At 40.3% G+C, this 24,719-nt stretch overlaps 1 protein-coding gene across 1 annotated transcript in view; it reads left to right on the top strand.

The window, feature by feature from the left end:
- Positions 1-24,719, top strand: part of CEMIP2 (cell migration inducing hyaluronidase 2) — a 939,901-nt gene that overhangs the window by 193,625 nt on the left and 721,557 nt on the right. The window contains exon 3 of the mRNA XM_044059182.1: positions 7,663-7,832. Coding sequence (XP_043915117.1) covers positions 7,663-7,832 — 170 coding nt within the window. The remainder of the gene's footprint in view (positions 1-7,662; positions 7,833-24,719) is intronic.

Here is a 24,719-nt window from a genome sequence, read left to right as displayed (position 1 = left end):
AAAAAAGAAACAAAAGTAAAGGAACAATAACAGAACTTAAGAAGCTACCATTAAATCTGGCTTCCTCTAAGACCCAGGGAAATCCTGTGGTGTAGTCCCCGCTCCGCTTCGCCCTCGCTACGCTCGGGCTTGCTCCGCTCCCCTCCCTGCCCCCTATTCCCACCCGCCCCCACTACCTCTACATTTATTTGGTCATCAAGCCCATCCCCATTTCCACTACCCAATCAGAACTGTCCACTCCCCCCCATCTCTCTGCCACTCCCCACCACCAAACCTAATCCGCCCACTGACTTAGGTATCGCCCCTAGCTCTATCGACGCTGAGATCTCAGCCTCACCATGGATAGAACCTTATTTACCACCCTCCCCCTAGTACTTTTACTTCTCATTTTACCGTATCTCTTAACAGCTTATGAAGCACAAGCCCTAAATAGTATCTACCTTCCTAAGGGTCAGACCTCCCTGTATTCACAATATACCACTACTCTTATCCCCCCTTCTCCCTACCCTGCTACTCACCTCATCCCTAAAAGTACACACTACATGCTTAGGTACCCTAAAGTATCCACATTTAGAGAACAGCTTAAACTACTAATTAGACTACAAAAAATACTAGATTATTTGAAAAAATCCATCACTAATGACGGGGACATCCACCCTAACCCAGGCCCTCTTAATGACCCAGTCCATAACCTCCGCCATGCAAATAGCAGACCCACGGACTCCCTTTTTTTGCTTCATCCCAATATTAGAAGTTTTAACAATAAAGTACATAGCTTGCATGCCTTGCTTGATATTCACTCCCGGACATAATGTGTTTATCAGAAACTTGGCTCAAACCAAGCACCAAGGATGAGGAAATTATCCCTCCTGGATATAACATCATCAGGGCGGATCGTACAACCAAAAAGGGTGGCGGAATAGCTGTGATGTTCAAGAACTCCTTGAGCATCACAATGAATTCACTGCAACCCCAAAAGTTCCAAACCTGGAACTGATTGCTCTGAAGATATCCCTAAACAGACGAAAAGTATTAATCTCATAGTAACCTACCTACCTCCAGGCAAAATGTAGAAAATCTTGAACAAACCCTTAGTTGGCTTGCTAACAATTATCCAAGAAACAATAATATTAGGAGATGTCAATATAGACTGGTCTCTACTGCCCAATCAAATCCGCTCCCCATTAACTTACATGGTTTTTCCCAAAATATTCTTTCTCCCACGAGAATTGGACATGCACAGCAAAAGGAGAGTATTATTGACTGGATTCTTACTAATAGGAATTCAAATAGCTATACCACAGGAACCCTTCCCAATGACCTTAGTGACCACCTTGCTACTTTCATTATAAAACACAAATGTTCAAATAAGACTCCCCCCATAACTAGACTAGTAAGGAATAGCAAAAATTTTGTCCCTGACCAATTCCTAGCTGATCTCAAGGCTTGTAACTGGCACATCCTAAAACCCTATCCTTAGACGAAAGTGTCTCATACTTTAACAACACTTTCCTCAAGATACTCAATTCCCATGCTCCCAATCGACTTACGAGAACTAAGGTATGTATAGCACCCTGGCTAACACAAGAAACTAAATCCAAAATTAGAATTAGAGACCAGGCCTGGAAAAAGTGGAGAACCACAAAAACCCCTTTAGACCGTATCAAGTTCCTCCAGCTAAGAAATGCAACCAAAATAGCTGTTAAATCTGATAAAAAACAATATTTTTGTCACCTCCAAGACAAACATCAGTATAATCCAAAAAAATTCTGGGCAGGTTTTAATCGCTTACTTCATCCTGGTAAGTCTACTACCCCACCCCGACAAACTCATCGACAATGACCCAACAAAATAGCCAATTCCTTTAATTCTTTTTTCACTGAGACCATCCAGTCCCTTGCCAGCAAAACTTCCTCGCCTCCCTCAGTGGTAACCCCAACTACAAATACTACCCAAATGACCTTTAACCTACAACCCATCTCCACCTCCTTCATTCGCACACTCTTGAAAAAATTGAAACCAACCACCCTCGCGGCTGATCAGCTCCCTGCCAAATACCTACAAATAGCATCTGATGCCATAGCCTACCCGGTATCAATCTTGATTAACAGGACCATTTCTGAAGCAACTATTCCCTCTATCTGGAAAATCTCTTATATCATCCCCCTCCACAAAGGAGGGCCCTCCACTGAAACCTCTAACTATAGGCCCATAGCCATACTGTCTCCCTTAGCCAAAATTATGGAACGCTGTGTCCATAAACAGCTCATTACCTACCTCATACATAACAACCTCCTATCAAATACCCAACATGGCTTCCGCCCCCATCACAGCACAACCACTGCTCTTCTCTCCTTTGTAGACACAGTCAACCACAATCGCAACAATAAACTAATATCCTCTGCGCTCTTTCTAGATCTGTCGAAAGCCTTCGATATGGTCAACCACCAACTATTGCTTCAGGCACTGGAAACATTACATCTTAGTAAATCAACCATAAGCTGGTTTAATGCCTATCTCTCTAGTAGAAAACAGGCAGTCCAGTGGCAAAACAGCCTATCAGACCTACTCCCAACTAATATTGGTGTCCCCCAAGGATCTATCCTTGGTCCCCTTCTCTTCTCCATTTTCATAAATGGCCTACACTCAACTATTCCCAAAGCCACCTGTATTCAATATGCAGATGACTCTACACTAATCTGCTCTGATGAATCTCTCGCTAAACTCCAAGCCACAACCCAAAACTGCTTCTCTGCTGTCGAAAAATGGTTCTTGGAACTTAAACTCTTACTTAACCCTGCCAAAACCAAATTACTTCTCTTTTTCCCCACCTCAGTGACTGCTCAAACTATAGAACCCCTTAACACCAACAATCCTACCTTCCATGTGTCCTCCAACAATGGGACCATTATCTACCCTGTATCCAATACCAAACTACTAGGGGTGACCATAGACCATAAACTTAAATTGATATACATGTAAACTTAACTATTAAATCGGTTAACAGAAAACTTGGGGCGATGTATAGAATAAAGGCCTTCTTAACTCCGACACCAAATTGACTATTGCCCGAACCCACCTACTCTCCACTCTCCTCTATGCCTCCCGATATTCTCCTTCCTAAACAAGAAAGAACTTAATAAGCTAACAACTACCTATAATCACATAGCCAGATTCATAACAGGAACGCCCTATCGCACTCATCACTGCCTAAATTTAAGGTCTCTTGAATGGCTGGAACTGTCCAATTTACTCAAATTCAACCAGCTTTCTGAGGCTTTTAAAATTATTAACCATCCAGGTAATACTCCCTCACTGAACAACATACTTACCCAGTACTCCAACCTTAACTCCCTCAGGTCTTCCAAAAGTCTGCAAGTAAGGACTATTAAATCTAACAATGCTGGTGGTGACGCACTATATGCCAATTCCATTGGCAAATCCTGGAATGCACTACCAAACAACCTGAGACTTATGCCCTCTCAGCACCAATTTAAATTACATCTTAGAGCATACTTGAAATCCAAATGGTTATGCCCTTGTTCCTCTCCAGACTAACAAGCTATTGCCCCAGTCGTACCTAGGCCTCTCTCAGCCTCCGCCTAACCCAAAAACCAAAGAACACCCTATTCTAGCCCTCCTTCTCTGGATGTTCTAATCTTACCTTGTTAAATCATTTAATATTTCTTGTTTTCTCTTATTTGGTCTGTAAGCACCAGTGTATTTAACTGTACTCACTTGTTATAGGATTATTATTGTATTTGTATTAACCAGTATATTATCTTGTGTAACAACATCAATGTTTTTTGTTAATCTATCTATGACCTTGGAGCTTTTCTCCCCGGGCCTCCACTGAAAATGGACATGTATCCAGTTGGACTAGCCTGGTTAACAAATGTAAAATAAATAAATAATAAATAAATAAGTGTAAGGTTGACTCCTGAAGAAGTAAGGGGTGCACCTGGTGGTAGCGTTACTTTAGGTCAACCTAGAAAGAACATTTGGGACATCTGATAGTTATACTGGCACAACAACTGAGAAAGCAGCAGGAGAGCTTGGCAGGGATGGGGGGATGGAAGAATAAAAAATAAAGATATTGCTCAGAAGTAGGCTTGCATTCAGTCTCCTTATGATTGTAAATCCTTCCACTGACATATTCAGAGAGGAGTATTTAATGCTGTGGCCTTTCCATGTACTTTGAACAAAACACAATTGTTCAAGTTTGGAATTTAGTTTTAAATATAGCGAGAAGCATTAGAAAGAGACATCTGTATTGTGACATATATAAACTATTAAAGACAGTACAAACTTTTCACTGAGTTCAGGTTTTTTTTACCTTCTCCATTTCTGTTTATTTCAATAATCTTATGTTTGGCTGATGGATGTTTCCTAGGTCATGCTAAATGCATTTTTTCAAAAACCTAAATTGCCAGAGAAATTTATCTCAAAGATCAGATTGAGTCTCAGTGGTGGAATATTTCTGGTGATTTTTCTGTGATAACTGCTAAGATAGATGACCACTGAGTCCCAAAATGTTGAGACTGAAAATAACTTTATATGTACTAAGTCAAAGATGGCCATTTCTCAGAATATTCCCTATTTTCTGAGGTATGGCAGTCTTGGAGTTGGCATATATAAGGTCAGAGGGTCTTGGAGGCTTGCTTCCATATTGGAGGATGCAGGGGTCTTGCCTTCATGTCAAAAACAAGTTCAAATGAGAAAAGTGTTGCTTGATATTCCCTTTTTCTCTTGCATTTTCAGTCTATTTTTATATTTCAGGACTCAGTATTTCAGTCAGGAGCCTATCCTCTGAAAATACTTTTATTTTGAATATGAATCTTCACCTGAGCTTCAACAAAGAGGCAACAATCCTCTTCTTGGTGTAACCAGATTGCTGTGATTAACATCCCCCAAATACTGGAAAAATAAGTACTTGCGAAGTATAATTTTCTTTGTGACTGGTAACAGATCGAGCATAATACTGTTCTGTTTATTTCTGTTGCCTGATTTTGTACGAGTGATTACAGTACTTATCTGTCTGTGGCTGAATTAGTCTAATTTGAAGTACCCATTTTTCCAGTACGTCAGTGCTGAAAAAATGCACATTTCAAACACTTTCATTGTAACTACAAGAGTGTTTTTCTTGTGGGAACAAATTGACAGTTTAATAAAGTTATAGATTAATGACATGTCTTAATTTATTTTTGAAGTGGCAGTTGGTGAGAATTACATTAAGATACGGGTTGAGGGAGTTGTCCTTAATCCTCGACCATATGAAGCACCTCACACCCCGGTGCTAGAAACTGCCTCTGAGTTGCACCATTTTGAAGAAAATGAGCTGAAACTCTGAGTTGTCTCTATGAGTTCAGCTTAGTGACATGTATGTTTCCTAGTTATACATAGCAAATCTCATGGGTCCTTTAGAAAATATAATTTAGCAGTCCAAAAATAAAAAGAAATTAGTCACTGTTTTATTGCCTTTATTTTTAGATAGGCTCATCAAGACTAACTTTATATATAAAACCAGTTTTCAGTCTATCATATTTTGACAGATTAAAATCAAAAACTGTCTACTGACCACAGGAGCGCACCTGTACTTTAGGGGTGCAGGCAGAGTGGGGCATAAAAGTGCAAATTTTGAAAACTTGTCTCAAGTTTTACTTCAAGTGTTACTTAGTGTTAAATGTTTTTGTATGTCCTCTCTTCACTTAAGAGCATACTAATTTATCTCGTGTGGCAGTAGATTTTGTTACACTGTGTGTTTTCTTTTTTGGAAAACAATAAAAGATTACTGAAACAATTGAACAGCAACTAAATGTTAAGGTAAATATGAATCCCAAGATTTAACCAGTGCAGGTCTGTATTCTACATAACTACTGGTACATATGCATGCATATATGTATGTATTATTACCATTACTATAACCAGATGGTTTTCTTTATAGTCTTTGTTCAGTTCTAAACAGTAGTGTCCACGGTCTTTCAAGTTTGTAGGTCTGAACCCTATGGAGTTAAATTTAAGGTAAAAGCTGTTAATGCTGTGGAGACCATTTGACTTGAGTTTTGTTTAAACAGAAGAGATGAAATTGGTCGACGTTTGGATTAATGGCAGTAGGAAAAACGACTCAAGTATTTTTTATCTTATAAAGACAAAGTCACATGTATTAGTCTTAAAAGGCAGATTAGAAGTTATGAAGTTCCATGTGAGACTTGCTGTACTAATGGCTGAAGGGGGTTCAAATTGTTTAAGCAAGACTTATTTAATAGGATGAGATATTCATGCTTTTTAGGCATGTCGGATTGAATGTCAGTTGTTATTCTGCTTAGTTTAAGTAATGTGAACGTTTAATTATTGTCATTTTTCAGTAAATCTGCATACTTTCCCAGCATGGCTTGGCAGTGAAATTAATACATTTAGTTTTACTTTGTAGAACGTGGCCTATATTTTTGCATGATTATTTTGTGATGTGCTTAATTTACTAAGGCACAGTCAGTACAGTATCGGCATGCTAAAGAAACTGGACTTTTAATAAACTACGTGTTTGAGGCTGGAGGCTGTTACTTCATATCAAATGTGTTTAATTTCTTAATGCAAGCAAAAATTCGAGAAAAGTAGAAGTTTCAACACCATTTTTAAACCTTCATTTCTGTCATCAGTTAAATCAGTAATCAAATCATAGTTAAAGTTTTCAGTTTTCATCTGCAGGAAGTATACAAGGAATGTCCATTTACAAGCGTAGTCCTATGGAAGAGCACATTGCTCTTATAATAAAATTGGCAGACAAATACAGCTTATAGTAATATGGACAGCTTTCTTTTCACAGGCTTTATTCGGCGTCCTGGATGAGACTCCATTCCTTCTCAGGACTTGTGTGTTTGCGTGTGTATACAACGCACACGCATGTTCAGCTATGAACAGTATATATTTGTAATGTTGAAGGAAACTGAAGAACACATGTAGAACATGTGGACAGAGGCTGAAATGAAGGTACCACAGCTAGGAAACAACAACCAAGATGTTTGAGACAGCAGTGCTGAATACTTAACCACTGTGCTGTTTTGTGGGAGCTATATATATATATAATTTCACTTTCTGTCCAAAAATGTCCTGCAAAAATCCTTTACTTGATTTTGTAAGTAGCTGCTTGCTTATTAATGACATCAGAGTGCATTTTCAGAGGGTACAGAATGCAGGTACAGATGAAGTTTGTGGCAGTATTACAGCACTTAACTGTGAAATATCAAGTAAAGAACTGTTTTTAAAATACAGAAAGAAAACTTATGATTTGCCATGTATCACACTGGAATGCTCTGTTTACCCGAACTGTTCTAGTACTGTTCAAGTTTTGAGTGATGTTTTACTAAGAAATGTGTTTTGAAACTTTGGTGTCTAAAGTTCTTGTGTGCATACTTGAAAAGATATTTTTAGTTCTTGCAGAATTCTGACAAATATGTTTACTAGAAGATGTGATACGTATTTGATGAGGACTGTATTTTTTATTTATTGTGTTTTTTGCTATAGACTAGATAAAATATTAGTGTATAGGAGCGTCAGTGTTACTTAGCATCCCCCTGGGCACTTGGTCATTTAGAAGTAACTGCTAGTACTTAACAGATGTGCTGTATTGTGGCATTAAGTATGACTTACAATCTCTTTGTGCAGAAAAGCCTCAGTTCCCACATGTAGGTGAAATTCTTGATGGGGTTGACATGAGAGCTGAGGTTGGAATCCTGTCAAGAAACATTGTAATCCAAGGAGAGATGGAAGGTTCCTGCTACGGAAGTAACATGTGCCAATTCTTCAATACTGATACCTTTGGGGGTCATATACAGGTTTGTAGTACATTTGTGACTTGGAACTATGTGTTTGTTTGTTTGTCTAGTGGTAATCTTGTTAAATTGAGATTTCTGGTCTTCACTGAACTTGCAATTTTTTCTTACAACTCTTTATTAAAATGCATTTTGACATAAACATAACAATGAAATCTTGATGTTGTTGTTGTATCTTTCGGCTTTTCCCGGTTAGGGGTCACCACAGCAGAGCTCTGGTCCGCTAATGATTGGCAGTAGATTTTTATGTACCGAGTTGCCAACCCTGACGCACAACCTTCAACGAAGTTACGCCCGTTCACGTATGTCTCCACACAGAAGACGCTTTAGCTGAGAATCGAACAAGACGTCTTGCTGTGCAGGTGACAACGCTACCGCAGCACCACCACCGCAGTAACAATGAAATCTTGATATAATATTCAATTACTTTTTCCAGTTTGAAAAAGCAGTACTTCAAATCACATATAGTCTTTACATTGAAGTAAGATTCACGTACACAGAGATAGGAGTCTTTACAGAGGCAGCTGTATTTCTCTTTAACCTTTGGTACATAAAATAATTTTCTAAAAACAGAAATGTGAAAAGTGTATGATGAGTGTAGCCAGGAAACTCTATTTTGTACTCATAAATGTATGTCGTTGTTCCAAGTCCTTCTCACATGTTTATAAAAAGACACATCTCCTCAAATGCTACCTGACCAAGCACTTAACAAAGGAATGCATAATTTCAATTATTGCTCCCTAGAAGTAGGTAATCCAACCTTGTAGCAGATTATGAATAGAACTATAATGTAGCTATTAATTTATACAATTGTAAATGTTAAAAATCCCATCTCCTTACTAAGAGGTTTTAGACTTTATATTTGAAAAGACAACTTGCATGTATTAATTCTATTGTAAATTGAATCTGAATATCATGTATTAAGCATGCTAACATTAAATAGGATTCAGATATTTTGAACACTGCTTTTTAATCTCATAGTTTATCAAACAGCAAGTATGAAAAGCCATCATAGCTGTCATGTTACAGTCTTGCACATATTGAACTTACACATTCACGTTTTTGTTTTTATTTCCCGTAACCTTATTAATATTCCAAACTACTGATTTTTCCAACAAGTAAACTACAGTTTTATTTTTGCACCAGTTGCAGACCCCCCCCCCCCATCATTCCTTACTTTTTCATCTCTCTGGCCCCTCATTGTAAATGTAATGATCCCACACATTCCATTGAAGGTTATGCATTTTAATCTTCCCACTGTCTAACAAGCCCCCTTCCAATAATATCAAGCATGTCTACTAGGGCTAACTCTTAATCTCCTCTTTCTGGGTATTACTTATTTTTGGCTGCTAATGTAATTAAAGTTAGTAAGGCTTTCTTATGTACTGACATTGTAGTGGTCATATTCCAACTTAACTTCATCTCTTTAGTAACTTCCACTTGTTTACACAGCATTGGCCAGAGGGCATTTTGCAATCCATCTTTAAATTCTGTCAACTCTGCACACACCTAAAAAACATGCTGTTAGTTCCCCTCTGACACTGCTTACAACAGGCTGAACCGGAGGGTTGATCGTTTGCATTCTACTTGAGGTTTAAAAAGTATCTATGCAAGCATTTCCATGCAGATATCCTAAATCGTCATGATTTAGTCATGTATTTTCATGCCCTGCACATTTCTCCTTCATTGATACGTTATAGTTTGTCCAACAAACTGCTTCTAATCCTGTATGAGTTCTTTTGATTGATTTTTATAATTAAGGTTAGTAATTTTGTATGTCCTACTAATTATTCCCTTTTTTATTGTAAGATTGTGATTAAATATTAAATTATTTCTCAGCATTTGGGATATTATAGGGTTTTTATTTTATTTATCCTTTTGTTTGGCTTAGTCCCACTAGACTAATAGTCTCCTTCAGGGGAGACCTGAATCAAGGAACTTCCTCTACTCTTCGTGATAGATGAGGCCTTGGTTTAACATCTCATCCGAAGAATGGCACAGTTAGGAGTATAGCAGCCCCCTTATGATGCACTGCAGTGTCAGTAATCATTTTGCCAGATGTTGGAATAGAACCCAAAGCCTTCTGCACCAAAGGTGAGAGTGCTACCTCTATTGCTCCACTTTTTCTCTACAGAATCTTTGAAGTCATTTCCAGGATGTAATGTATTTTAATGCATTTTCTGTAAAACCACTCCATGTCATATTGGTCCAAACCAACTGGATATGATGTAACATTTTACTAAAATAGAGACTAATCAATATCATATTTTTACCCAAGTTCTTTAAAAAAAATATATCAAAATAGTTGACTTTCAAGAGAGTTAGGGTTGCCACCTTTACATCCTGCCATTTTCTGACAAATACAACACTCTCTTGGCATAATGTAACCATGCCCCCCCTCTTACCTCAGGTATCTCTGTCTCTTTTTAACAAGCTGCAACTAGGTGTGCCCAGTTGATATGCTGTATACAGTGACTAGTGTGCACTAAATGTATAATGAAGTAAAGACAACATATAAACATAAGCATCAGGCTCTAAAAAATGAAACTGTGGCAACAGCCTTGATTCCCAAGACCCCTCTAACCTTAACAGTCAACCATTAACAACTAAAGCAAAGCTACAATGGAGCCACTGGCATCTCTTTATTTGTTAATTGTTGAAGAACCTTTGAATGGCCATGATTTCAGTTATCAGTATAACCATAAGCAAATGAAAAGATGATGGGACCCCATTTTGTAAAGCCACTTTAATAATAAGTGCCAAGCATAACAAAAAACAGGAATGCTCATTGCACAGTCTGGCTTTTGGTTGCAGTGCTTTTTACAACAAGATTCTGTCTGAACATTGGAAAACTTGATAATGTAGTACTGTGACAAGCCTCTGTACCTCATATGGTAGCTACTCCCTTAGAAGTTCATTCCTCTGTGTTCACACAGACATGAATATGCAGTCTTAGCTAATGTCAATACTGCAACATGGCATCCAAGATCAGTGAGGTCCAATAATTTCAACTTCCTTTTCCCATCCAGATAGTTTTTTTCTGTTCCTCTCACTTTGGAGTACTCTTCAGCTTAATCCTGTATCCTTTAAACACACTAACTGGCCAATACTGTGTTGTAACAACTAGAAGAAGTAATCAAGTCAAGCTAATAGTCTGAAGGCTGCTAGGCTCCCAGAAACCATAGAACGTTAAGACTGTCTGATTTGCATTTTAGAGCCTATTCCTCCAAATGTTGATCTAGTGTTGGCCTGAAAAAAAAAGTCACGGCTAAAGAATTAAATGCAGTTTTATATTTTTTTTCTTTCAAGGAACACATAATCTCTTTGCGAGGCTTGATGTTCAAAGCTGATAAAGTACCAGCTTCCAGTGCACTCAGAAAGCAAATGCTTGCGATAGCATATCTGTCATATTTGGGAATAGTTTCTGCCTCCATAAGACAGTCACCTTCTCTGTATTCCTCTGGTCTTAGATTCGGGTGAAGGAAATAATAGTCACAATGCTGTATTTCAAGTTGTTATCATGCATATAACAGCATACCTCCTCACCTCTGTCCTCAAAAGGAAGCCACCTTCTGTGTACGTCTCTGATGTCAGACTGGGGCAAGAGTGAAAAAAAATTTAACACATTAATAATCTTAACTTTCTCCGTCCACCAGAAACTACAGTGACATATAATCAGTGCTGGTTTTATGCTAGGTGAGGCCCAACACAGTGGACCCTGTCAGAAAAGGAAATACTGCCAGCCCAGGTATCTGACATTTTGTAATAGTTATGTCATTTATGAGTATCAGCATGATGCAGTTGGTTGTGTTACCACTATATTAGAACTGTATGTTATGTGTATATCAAACTGCTGGAACAGAAGAGATATTTTTAAAATACTGAGCAGAAATGTATATGCGTCATTATAACAGTTTAGATATATATGTATTTTAACAGGGGAGATTGAAACACAAGAGATTAACTTGCAAAACTTAAGAATAATTGATATTGAAGTGCTTTGTTGCTGGGCCATAAACAAAAGAGATGTTTTCTTCAGTTTCATTCAACAGGAGACAGGATGCCTATACTAGGGGACTCTGTGTTGCCTTGAAAGAGGGATAATTAATAGGCTTGAGATGTAGAAGTGTTTTATTGCTGTAGGAATTCCAGGATCTGCAAACTTCTGAGGAAAAACCTTTGTTTATGTATATTCACAGGTAGATGCTAAATGCTGCCTCAATGATTGTTTTTGAGTCTGAGAACTGAAGTCAGATGAGACACACACACACACACACACACACCATGTTCACCTACAGGCAAATAGGAGAAATGACAATTCACCTATGTTACGTCTTTTGGGGGATGGAGAAAACCAAAGCACCCAAATAAAACACACACAGATTTTGAGAAAAAATGCAGACTCCACCCAGGAGGACGAGGGGTCACAGCCAATAACTCAGTGAATGAATTGCTGGGAGATAGCAGTACTACTCTCTGCTGCACTGCCAGAGATCATGAAAAGTTACAGAAAGTGCAGTTGTGTAAAATAACAGTAGTTGTCTTTTTCTTCACAGTTGCTGTACTGCTAATATGTTATCTTTTGCAAAGGATAGCCCAACATCTGGCCAATATACCAAAGTCTTTAGTATCTACAGGCGCTGTATGTCCAAGTATGCTCCCTGTGTAAGGTGTAGGCTGTAAAGGTAATATACGGATGCACACACTTTATAACTGAAAAGTGCCAGGAAGAACATAACATCCCTAGGGATCAGGAGGAACATGTGCATCCAGAAAGAAAAAAAAGAGAAAAGAACTTCTTGGCTATGAAGGTAAGGAAAACCGGCTAGAGCAGTGGAGGCAGAAGGGAATGAGTGAATACTGCAACAGTGAAGAGAAGGACATCTACTTTTACGGTGAGATTTTACACAACTGTATTATGTCCTTCCATTTCACTGTTACATTATTCCTCATTAAGGGGGAGTACAAAAGCTCGAGAGGAAACCTGGGAGGAGGATGGCCCTGAAGAACCCTCAGGAAAGCCATGCAGGATAGCCCAGGAAAAGTCAGCTCTAGCTCTGGAAGTAGCATCCAACTTGTAATGCTCAGTGAATGTATGGACAGAAGACCAACAGCCTCAAGGATAGAATTGATATCTAGCCCTTTGAAAAAAAGCACCAGAAGAAGCAACAGCTCTGGTAGAATGAGCCTTTACTGAAGAAAAAATATCTGCCATGAAAGGAATAAAAAGAAATGGCTTTAGAAATCCAGGAATAGATGGTTTGCTTAGGAACAGCTAAACGCAAACACCTGGGATAAAAATAAGAAAACATTGCTCAGATTTGTGAATTACTTTAGTTTTATCCAAATAATATCTGAGCTGTTTTTGTAAGTCCAAGGTGTGAAGAACCTTCTCACTGGCAGACTGAGGAGAAGGAAAAAAGGAAGCCCAATGAATCAACTGATTAAGTGGTAACTCATAAAAGAAGGATTAATGTGCTTCACAGCCTCCTGCAGGACCTGAAGCACTTCCTGAGAAAGAAGGTGCCTAAAAGGCTCAAAACCCTATCACCCACAGTGTCATTTGAAGAGTGGGCAAGTATGGATGGATAAGAGGCCCCTTGTCTTGTGTGAGAAGGTCGATCCAGTGAGGTAACTTGTGGTGATTGCCCCTGAATAAATGAGAAAGAAGGGATAACTAATTTTGTCTGAGCCAAAAGGGAATTGCCAGCGAGATGTTTGTAGAGTCCCACCTCATCATGCGCAAGACTGTCTGAAGCAGAGGAAAGGGGAGGGAAGGTGTACAGGCACATCCTCTTCCAAGGAAAAGACAGGGCATCCACTTTCCAAGCCAGAGGACTTCAGACTCTGGAACAAAAAGAGAGGGAGTTGTTTGCTCAGAGGGGAGGCAAAAATATCTACCTGAGGAATACTCCACCAATGGACAATGTCTAGGAACACATCTCTGTGAATCATCCATTTGTGAGCTTGTCTGCCGGACCTGCTTGAAAGAGTCTGCCACTAGAGTGTGCTCTATGGGAATATAGACATCCTGAAGAGTCACTTGATATTTGACATCTAGATCCCAGACCTGAAGAGGTAGCCTGCAAAGAAGGTAGGTGTAACATCCTCAGTCTAGGTCAGTAATCAAGGAGCCTGAATTCTCACCACTGGCACTGGAGAGGGACACTCACTCCCCCTATGTCCAGATCCCTAATAAGACTCCCCACTGGCACAGCTGTATAGGTTTGAGTTTTCAGCCAAATGTCCAAGCCAAGTCTTCCAGTACCCTCTCTGTGAAATCAGTGCTTTGTGTCTGGCTCCAAGTAGCTCACACACACACACACAGACACACCCCTTAGGAAAGGCAGGCACATATTTACTAACTATGCCCCCTTGTGCCCAGTCAGGTAATTGCAGGTTCACATAGTTACAGAAAAGCAGTACTTAACTAATCGAACTATATTTTCCTGACTGAGCTAAACAATTATTATTCCCTGGTTACTTACTAGAGTAAGGCAAGATGAAGTAGGCGAGAGATCCTTCTTTGTCAAGTTACAAAAACAGAGTGCCCTGAGACTTCAGTCTCAGCTAGTATTAAAACATTATTTTAGTAATGGATTACAGAATGACATGACCTACATCTGGTTATCTGACTTATGGTTCCCATACAGCCACCATTGCTAGAAACAGCCAGGACTTGGCACATGTCAGTAATACACACAGAGCTTTGCTAAGATCTTCTGCAGCTCTTGGAAGTCCTAAAATCATTTTAAACCTCCACCCTTCCAGAGTAGCAATTAGTTCACCCCAATGACAATGCAGGAAGCGTCCTACTACAGACTTTTTGTCTCTGGCTTCATTGAGAACTGCAAGATACAATCTTTATGGCCTAAGCCAGGTAATTTAATTTCAAACTATTTCCAAATTTGAGATTAACCTCTTTTTCCAGTATCCTCAGTTAAAACATATACTTTTAAACAGTTACAATAATGCATGTATATTTCTTTTTCTGTCCAGCAGGGCACACTGTTGGTACATTTTTAATACAAGCAGCTTTACAAAAACATTTTTCAGCACAAGCATCTGTACAAATCAGAAATGAGAAAAGATGTCACTATCAGGAATAAAGCCTCTTCGTGTCAATCTATAAAAATCCAAGCAAAAATCCACAAATACAGCAGCACGGCTTCAGCTGGATAAAACTTCAATATTAACAAAATACACACAGAGAAAAAAAAGTAGGTCAGTAAGCGCTTTCACATCGATCCACCATGCTTCTTCAGACTGTCATGACATCACCCACATTGATAATCTGTTTAAAGTACAAGCCTTCAACTGATTAATTGTTGTTGCCATGACAATTGATTTAATAATGTCCACATCCTTCACTTACAGCCTAAGTAGAAAGCTGAATACTTAAAACTAAAAACATTATAAATAATTATACAATCACACTATAAAACACTTGTTATATGTATATAACTTAATACTATTTTAAATATGCAGTCTATATTAAAAATATTTATAAAAATATATAAAAAATATATATGTATTTCCTTTTAATATACAAGTAATTAGCAAATGCCCCACGTTTTATGTAGGGAAAACTAATAGGCAGTTGAAAAAATAAGAGAACACTTGTACTGTACACGAATAGAAGATACAAGAAGTGCACTGACCAAACACACCATACAGGCAGGAAAAAAACATGTTTCAGTTTACTGTGATGCAAGTTATACATCCAGATACAAGGATGAGAAATATCAAGAATACTACCGAAAAAGCGGAACAAAAATGGATAATACGGTTACAAGCCGATAAAAAGCTTTGGGTTGAATGATTCTATTAGTCTGAAACCTTTTCTCAAAGATAGGAAGTCGATGCACTAAAAAGATTTTTTGTTGATTATTTATATATTAAAAGGAAATACATATATATTTTATATATTTATGTATATATTTTTAATATAGATTGCATGTTTAAAATAGAATTAAGTTATTTAAAATAGAATTAAGTACGTTATATACATATAACAAGTGCTTTATAGTGTGATTGTATAATTATTTATGATGTTTTTAGTTTTAAGTGTTCAGCTTTCTACTTAGGATGTAAGTGAAGGATGTGGGCATTAATTGTTGTCATGACAATTGATTTAATCGGTAAAACCTGTGGAAGGCTTCTACTTTAAATAGATGATCAATGTGGGTGATGTCATGACAGTCTGAGGAAGCATGGTGGATCCATGTGAAAGTGCTTACTGACCTATTTTTTTTTTCTCTGTGTGTTTTTTGTCAATATTAAAGTTTTATCCAGTTAAACCCGTGCTGCTCTATTCGTGGATTTTTGCTTGGATCTGTACAAATCAGTTTGATATACAAATGACTTATAATTCTTTACAAAATTTCAGCTAGTTGTGCTGGCATATGTTACACATCCGCTGCCCTTACTTCTCCTGGCTTAGCTGGCAATATCTCACATCGTCACAGCAGGACCTTGTACCCCATTTCTTGTCGATGTACTACATCACTGTGGTTTTATCTGTAAAAACTTAGAGGTGCTCAGGATGAAAGAGGGTAAGAAAAGCCTGAAGAGCTACAAGCAGAGCCCTCATCTCCTTGATGTTGATGTGATTTTACCTTGGATGAAGAGGCCAGAGACCCTGAACCTTGAGAGAGCCAAAAGAAGCTCTCCATCCCCTGTCTGAAGCATCTGTAAAGAGCTGTTGAGTCAGGAATAGAGACTGAGAAGGAACCCTGGGTTGAGAGAAAGTTGATGAATCCACCACTGAATTTCAAGTTTGAGACAGGGAAGGAAGGGAACTAAGTAGTCCAGGAGGTGACAGTGTTGACGCTACACTGACTTAAGGTACCAGAATGGTGGAAGCCATAAACCCAAGACCCTGAGAAAGTTCCTGACCGTGACTGAATCCAGAGCAATAAGAGACTGGAAAAGGCAATCTGAGACAGGGCCTTGGGAGACATGCGGAGATGGCAGCATGGGGATGGTCTGGATACTGCAGTCAGAAAAAACATGATCCTTTGAAGGATTCAGTACTGATTTTAGAAAGTTGATGGTGAACCCCAGACTCTGCAGCAGGGAAATAGTAAATTGGCGATCCTGAAATAGAGCCTTGGGGGACAACGCCTGAATGAGCAGATCATCCATATAAGGAAAGATCTGAACCCCTCTCATCCTGCAAAAAGAATGACAGGAGTGAGGAATTTGGTGAATACCCTGAGGCAGTAGAGAGGCCAAAGGACAAAACGAAGAACTGAAAAAACAGAGAAACACACAGATTTCCTGAAAAGGAGATGGGTGAAGATATGAAGGTGTAGGCATCCTTGAGATCCAGGGAGATGAGAAATGGCTGGGGAAGAAGAAGAGGAAATAAGGTTTGAAGAGATAATATCTGGAAAGAGGAGACCTTGGCAAATATGTTGAGCTGAGAAAGGTCTGGAATTGGTCTCCAAATGCCCTCCTTCCTGGGAATCGGAAACCTTCTGGAATAAAAACCCCTCCCTTATTGGGCAGAGGGCCCAGATTGAATGTGCCCTGGATCCAGTTGAGGGATGTCCAAAAGGGAAGAAGTAATTTTCAAACTATGAATTACCCCAGGAAGATAATGGATAGAACCCAAGTCTCTGTTGTGATCCTTAACCAGTTTTAAGGGACAGAGAGACGCAAGGGACAAGGAAACTTGGCCGAGGGATAGGAGAAATAAAAGTATGTTTCAACTCCTGTAAAACTTGGCTGGGGAAGAAGAAGAGGAAATAAGGTTTGAAGAGATAACATCTGGAAAGAGGAGACCTTGGCAAATATGTTGAGCTGAGAAAGGTCTGGAATTGGTCTCCAAATGCCCTCCTTCCTGGGAATCAGAAACCTTCTGGAATAAAAACCCCTCCCTTATTGGGCAGAGGGCCCAGATTGAATGTGCCCTGGATCAGTTGAGGGATGTCCAAAAGGGAAGAAGTAATTTTCAAACTATGAATTACCCCAGGAAGATAATGGATAGAACCAAGTCTCTGTTGTGATCCTTAACCAGTTTTAAGGGACAGAGAGACGCAAGGGACAAGGAAACTTGGCCGAGGGATAGGAGAAATAAAAGTATGTTTCAACTCCTGTAAAACTTTGTCCTTAACCTGGAGAGATTTAAAAAGTTTAGCAGCAGTACCAAAAAGATTTTTATCTAAATGAACATCCAGTAATTTGGCCTTAATGTCATCCGGTAAAGCCTGAAGATAAAGCCAAAGGGTAATGCCTTATAACAGAAATAAATGCAGCAGACCTGGAAGAACCATCACCTGCATCTTAACTGCAGTTAATAGAATGGAGATAACTTAAGAGGTAGAATCCAACAAGGAAAGGGTCAAAGCCTTCCCTCAAAATCAGGAAGGGCAGAAATCACCTGAGAAGCTTGAGAAAGGAGGGCTAAACATACCTGGTCATATGAGTTTGATATTTACTAGTCCTAAAAGAAAGGGTACCGGCAGTGTAGACCTTTTTGAGGAGACTTTAGAGTCATTAAAGCATTAAACAACCCCTTGAGTAAAATCCTGCCATTCTCAATGGTGGTTCTGAACAGCAGTGGAGATGTGCTTGATTTTCTGTTTGTTTATTTATTTATTTTTTATTTTGAGGAACGTCCGCATGAAAAACCCTGGGAGGGTTAGACCCTTGTCGACACTCCATACGTGTAGTAGGGATCTCCTCCCTCACTAAGATCTGCGGAATCTCCCTTGGTCGCTTGGATATAATCAGCAGAAGTTTCCATTCAATGTCTGGAAAGCCTCTGAGGATGTGTGAGAAGTTGGATCCATGCTGGTCTTAGATAGGGTTGCAGCAAAGGAATCCAAAGCAACAATTGGGTGATCCTCCAGACTTTTACTATGGTTGAGAAAGATGTTGGAGGAGGCTGCACAACAGCCATATAAGACCTGAGTTTTTTTTTAGCTTTTTCCTGTCCGATGGCTGACCCTTGGTACAGGAAGATTCTGCCACAGCCCCCTGAGCCAAAAACTTAAGAAGTTGGTTTTCAAGCTAAATAGACAATGAGGAGCAGTGATTAAGTAAGGTCTTAAGGTTAAACGCTTGGCAGATAGAACTCTGTGTATGTTTGTGGGAAGCATGCAGACAGAAGAAACGCTGAACATGATGATCTTTAAAAATAAAGGAGAAAGATAAGGAAGAACCCCAACAGGGCACTTCTCTGAAAAACAGCTTGGTAACCAGCATAGAAGAAAGGCATTCAGGCAGACATTCACTGATGGCATTCAGATTTGGGCAAAGAAGTTCTGAAGTGTGTGCGTCAGTATGTGACCTTTATGTCCTATACCTTGTACAGGGAGCATACATGTGCCGTATGGCACCTGTAGATATTAATGGCTTTGGTATATGGGGTGAGTTTTGAGCTGTCCTTGGCAGGAGATCCCTTAAGTTAGGAATACTGCAACAGTGATATGAATGCACATCTTATACACTGCAACCCCCACAACACACATACTTTGTAAGCCATAGCAATGAAAGTTTTACAGTGATTTCAGCAATAAAATACATTGTGTGTGTGTTTGTGTAAAGAGGAATAAAAGCACTACATTTGAATGCTTGGTGCTTCTTGAGGTGCGTTTTTTTGTAGTGATCAAACTACATGGTTAAGTCAGTCATATTGCAGGGGTAAATCAGTTTTATCCACAGACTTCTGCAGTCATCAGTTACAGCCACTCTACTGATTGTGTATACGTCAACAGTAAGTGATGGTTATAAAATAACCATTCTAATTTAAATTACACAAATGTACAATAGTCCCGCAAAGCCACAGTAATCTCTGCTTAAACTGAGCAAAGGATGAAAGGTTCAGTTAAGGGCATACATAGACAGACTTCATCATAGGTTCATAGGTAGGTACTAGGCTATTGGCTCTAGGGCCTATATAAGCCTAGCCAAAAAGGTACCCTGGCTTTCGCCACCCAAGAAAATTATTTTCCTGTGCCCCTGTCGAGCAGAGCCACAGAGGTGATCCCCGGGGTGAATTTCCCAATTCCCATCCAATCATCAAGATTTTTCTTGAAGGGTGCTAATAATGATCTTTGTTTGATATAGATAGTTTGTTCTGGAGTATGGGAAGTCTCTGGGACAGGAATATATCCCTCCAGTATGTTCTGTTTATTGTAGTGACAAGGTTTAGGTCCCAAGCATGTGTAGCTCAGAGGGATTGGGATTTCTTTAAGTGGAGCATGTCCAACAGCTCTGGGTTTGACATAGCTTTGTATGTTAGGCAGAGATCGCCTCTGAGTAGATGATATGTGATGGTGTAAAGCTGGAGTTTTTTGAGACAGTCTGCATAGGGCATCTCTTTGAGGCCGGTAATTTTCTTTGTGAGATATTTCTGCAGCCTTTCCAGTTGTTGTAGATGTCTTGTGAGGTACATACCAAAAGGGGCGTTGTACTTTGTAATGGGTCTAATGAGTGACGAGTAGAGGGGAACAATGACCTCTTTTTTTCCTGGATGAGAAACCTTTTGTGATGAGGTGTGCCACGTAGAAGGATTTCCTGACTACTGTGGCGATGTGATTATCAAAGGAGAGACTACTGTCCACCTGTGTCCCAAGGTCTCTTATCACCCTTTCGGTGTTAAGTAGACTACCACCTATGTGGTAGTTCTTGGGTACAGAGTTTTTATCAAAGGAGATGACAATGCACTTTTTGGCATTGAGCTTGAGGCCATGGCTTTGACACCAGGCATCTGTCTCCATGAGGCCCTTTTGTAGGATGTCCACATAGTTATAAGTTTTGATTATGGCTCCTAGTTTGCAGTCCTCTGCGAACTTCATTAGCCAAAGATGATCTGTGGTAGCCTGTACTTCAGAAAAGTAGATACCAAACAGGAGATGACCCAGGACTGAACCCTGTGGTACTCCACTTGTCATTGGTCTGAATTCGGATTTGGAGTCTGCTACTTTCAGTGTGGGTTCTGTCAGTGAGCCAGTTGGCAACCCATCTTGTGACATAAGGATTTATACCTAGTTTAGTGAGTTTATCTGTAATTCTAGAGTGGAGGATGATGTCAAAGCCTTGGCGAGATTTAGATAGGCTGTGTGAAACACCTTACCCCCATCTACGTCTTTGTTGACTGCTTCAAAGAAGTCTATCAGGTTTAGGAGACATGATCTGTCTTTTACAAACCCAAACTGGGTGGGCTCCAGAGTTTGGAGATGACCAATGTCTTTGTGTATAAGATCCATGATGATACGTTCCATGGCCTTGCAGACCAGGCTTGTTAGGCTAATGGGGCGGTAGTTCCTGGGGTCCGTGATGGCTCCCCCTTTGTGGAGTGGGATAACCATTGATGTGCGCCATTCAGTGGGCACAAAGCCTGAGGTATGGCTATGATTGAACATGGTGCTTAGGTGGGGTGCCATTTCATTCTGCAGTTCATGTAGAATGCAGCCTGGGATGTTGTCAGGTCCCATGGATGCTGTGTTCTTGGCTTTTGAGAGTGTGGTTTTTACCTGTGCAGCTGTGATTACAGGAGCTTTGCATTCTTCCGGTGGAGGTGGGCACTTTAGGGGGTGAGAGGGGGGTAAAGTTAGCACTGTACCTATCTGCCAGGATGTTGGCAATATCAGTTGGGTCTGTATATTTAGTGCCATTGTGCACTCAGAGCAGATCTGAGTGTTGCCATTGAGATTCTTGACATAGCTATAGAATGCTTTGTGGTTGTCTTTAGAACTTTAGAATCAGTGGCGATTTTGTTTTCGCAACTAGCTTTTGAGGATTTTATGAGGGATCTCAACTTCTAACTGAGGCTAACCAGGGAGTTCCTCCAATCATGGGATTTTACTCTGTTGCAACAGTTCTTTCTTCTTTTGTAGAGTTTGTTTATGGCAGTTGACCACGAGATTGGCTTCCTTTTTTTTTTGGAAGATAGCATCTTGGTTCTTTTAGGGATAGCACGATCCATGCACTTGTGTAAGTGCTTATAAAGTGCATTTGTGTAGGATTCAGCAGTCGCACCTCTATTGTCTTTCTGCATGGGAGTTGTGAAGTTTGCCAGTTCTGTCTTAAGCGTGAAGTTGGCTTTGGAGACATTTTTTACGGTGGTTTCCCTAATGGGGGGTGGGGGGTGGGGGGGGATGTGGATGTCTAGGGTGATTAGCTTGTGGTCGGATCTGACCAACGAGGAATTGGCCTGTGGTGTGGAACACTGGTCGCCCATGTTGGTAATGACCAGGTCTAGGATATTGCTGCCCCTGGTGGGGGGGTGGATAAGTTGATCCAAGGCATTGGAATTTATGAATTCCAGAAAACGTTGAGCAAAAGAGTTTGGTACATGGGTACATCCAGCAGTTAAAGCTGCAATATTAAATGTAAGCATCAACGGCATCTGATTGTGTTAAAAAATGTTGACCATAGTACCAAATAAACCATGAGTAATGTTCAGTTATTTTCATTCTCATACAGCCCCCCATCCTTGCAGTTATAACCAGATGTTCTTTGTGTTTCACTGTTGCAGTTATCACCTGTGGGTTATCCCTACTGTGATAGCCCTCGGGCATCCTGAATATCAGAGTCAATTTTTTTTTTGTGTTGGCTGCCGTCACCTGTAGTCTGACGTCAGGTCATCAGTGCTATAAAGCAAGGCAGCCAATATCATTACATTAGTCTTTCTTGCTGTGGAGTCCGTAGCAGAAGCAGTTCGCATGAGTGCCAGTCGGTCGCTATCAGAAGTTGACTTTCAGCTGAAAACGTCTAAAGCTAAGTACCCCGTTGGGATCCTTTTTTCTTGAACTAACCGATGTCCAGAAAAGTTACCGATTATCTCGCCTGTGGAAAGCAGATCCCACCGAGAGTTTCATTCTTACTGCGTCACTCGTTTAGGCCCAGACCACGACATCTCCCGTTGCCAGTTCTGTGCCCTCTTTAATGCGAGTTATTTTCGTGTTTCATCTTCACATTTCGATATGGCATCTGTCAGCCAACAGTCTGTGGACATTCTGAAAAAATGTAGAGATAAAGCTAGAGAACAGACCATACAAGGCTAAGCCTTCCAACGACGCTACTGCTAAGCAGGTCTTCAGTTCTCTGGAATTCAGTGAGGTGCTTTCACAGCCCCTGATGCCCATTTCGATATCTACGCAGACCTCTACCGAGACCCTTTCGGACTCCGCAGAAATAGTCTTCCGAATCTTTGGCTGTGTCTCTGCCTTGGTTGGATCTGGTGCTAAATGCAGGCATCTGCTTCTGAGGAAGCCTTTTGCTCTAACGAATCTAGACAAAAACAGACGACTTCTCATCCGACTTCCGTTTCTCTCAGACCAACGGATTCTCTCAGGCCTAGAAGCCAGGCCACTCCTAGGAAATCTGCTTGTAGCCACCATCTTGCTACTGTTCCACCACCCCAAGCACAAATGCTTAAAATGACGGAGGATCTCATCTCCCTTATCCGGGGTACCAGGTCACAATGTTTAAAAGGAAAAGGCACCCTTCTCCAGAAATTGACAGAGCAGGATGCTGAGTAATCTGACACATCAGTTTTTGAAGAGGTTCAGCATCCCTTAACTGCTTATGAGGATTCAGATGCAGATGAATCCATCCCTTCTGTCTCCCCTCCAGAGGACCTTTCCTTTGGGGAAACCCTTTACTCCCTCAGGGAGCATTTCCAGTGGGAATCACAGGACTTCCGACTGTCTAAGAAAAGACTTAGAGAGTTTTCAGACCTGCCCTACCACAGACCCCTGGCCATCCCCCCTATTTTAGAAGTGGTGTATGATGTTTTCTATGAATCCAGCTTAGCCCCTGATGTGATGCCCTCCCTCCTGCTCCCAGTAAACTTGACAGGTACTACAGAGTACCACATTCCCACAAATACCCATACAGAAATCCTGCTGCAGACCCAGAGATCATTACACAGAGACCTAAAGGAGCTAAGACTAGTTCTGCCAAGAATCCTCTTCCTTCTGATAAGGACTCCAGAGCTCTGGACAGATGGGGTAAAAAAGTATACACCTCTGCAACTTGGGCTATCATAACACTCGGTTGTCAGTTCCATATGTTAAAATATCAACAGCACACTTTGGAACTATTTAAAACCGAAGATTTCTACCTTTCCTGACTGTGCCAATTCAAACGAGTTGGCAGATTTACTGCACTCTGCTTGTCAAGTGGCCAAACACTCATTACACTGTGGATAGGACTCCCTAGAAGCTTCTAGCAGGGCAGCAGTGACAGAATCTGTTATTAGGAGACATGCATGGCTGAAGGAACAACCTCTCTCATCATATCAAGTCTAAACTTATTGATGCACCTCTAGATAAGGAGCGTTTTTTGGGGGGAAAAAGCAGAAGAGGTGCTTAAAAATTATGGAAGACAAAGCAAAATCTATGCAAACAGTAAAAGATTTCTTTCAGATTCAACCTCCCTGGTTCAGCAGGAACTTTCCCTCTAAGCACTGGACCTTCCCTGCACCTAGCAGATTGGACCAAGGTAAGCCCCACAGGGACAGACCATCCAGTCCCCTATCCCAGGGCCAACAGAGAAGCAAACAATGGACCCCTTCCATCTCTAAGGCAGGGAGTTCTAAGCAAGCCTTCTATGGCAAACACTCACAATGACTCCCCCTCCCCCACTCTGACCTCTCTTCACTCATCAAAAACTAGAAGGAAGGCTCTCCCTCTTCAAAGACAATTGGCTTTCTGTAACAAAGGACCAATGGGTTTTAAAGATCATTTTTCAAGGATACAAATTCTCTTTCAGTGAATTCCTAATTCTAAGAGGGTACCCAGACTTACCTCCAAATCAGTGGGAAGAGGCATTGAAACAGGTCCAAACTTCATATCTCAGGGGGTAGTAGAACCTGTCCATCAGATCAAATAGACAAAGGCTTTTATTCCACACTATTCCTTGTTCCCAGAA

Source organism: Protopterus annectens, chromosome 17.part0 (genome assembly GCF_019279795.1).
Source record: "Protopterus annectens isolate FY-2018-M chromosome 17.part0, PAN1.0, whole genome shotgun sequence".
Lineage (NCBI taxonomy): Eukaryota > Metazoa > Chordata > Ceratodontiformes > Protopteridae > Protopterus > Protopterus annectens.
The sequence above is the reverse complement of the archived record's forward strand: the minus strand, read 5'-3'. Positions and strand labels throughout refer to the sequence as shown.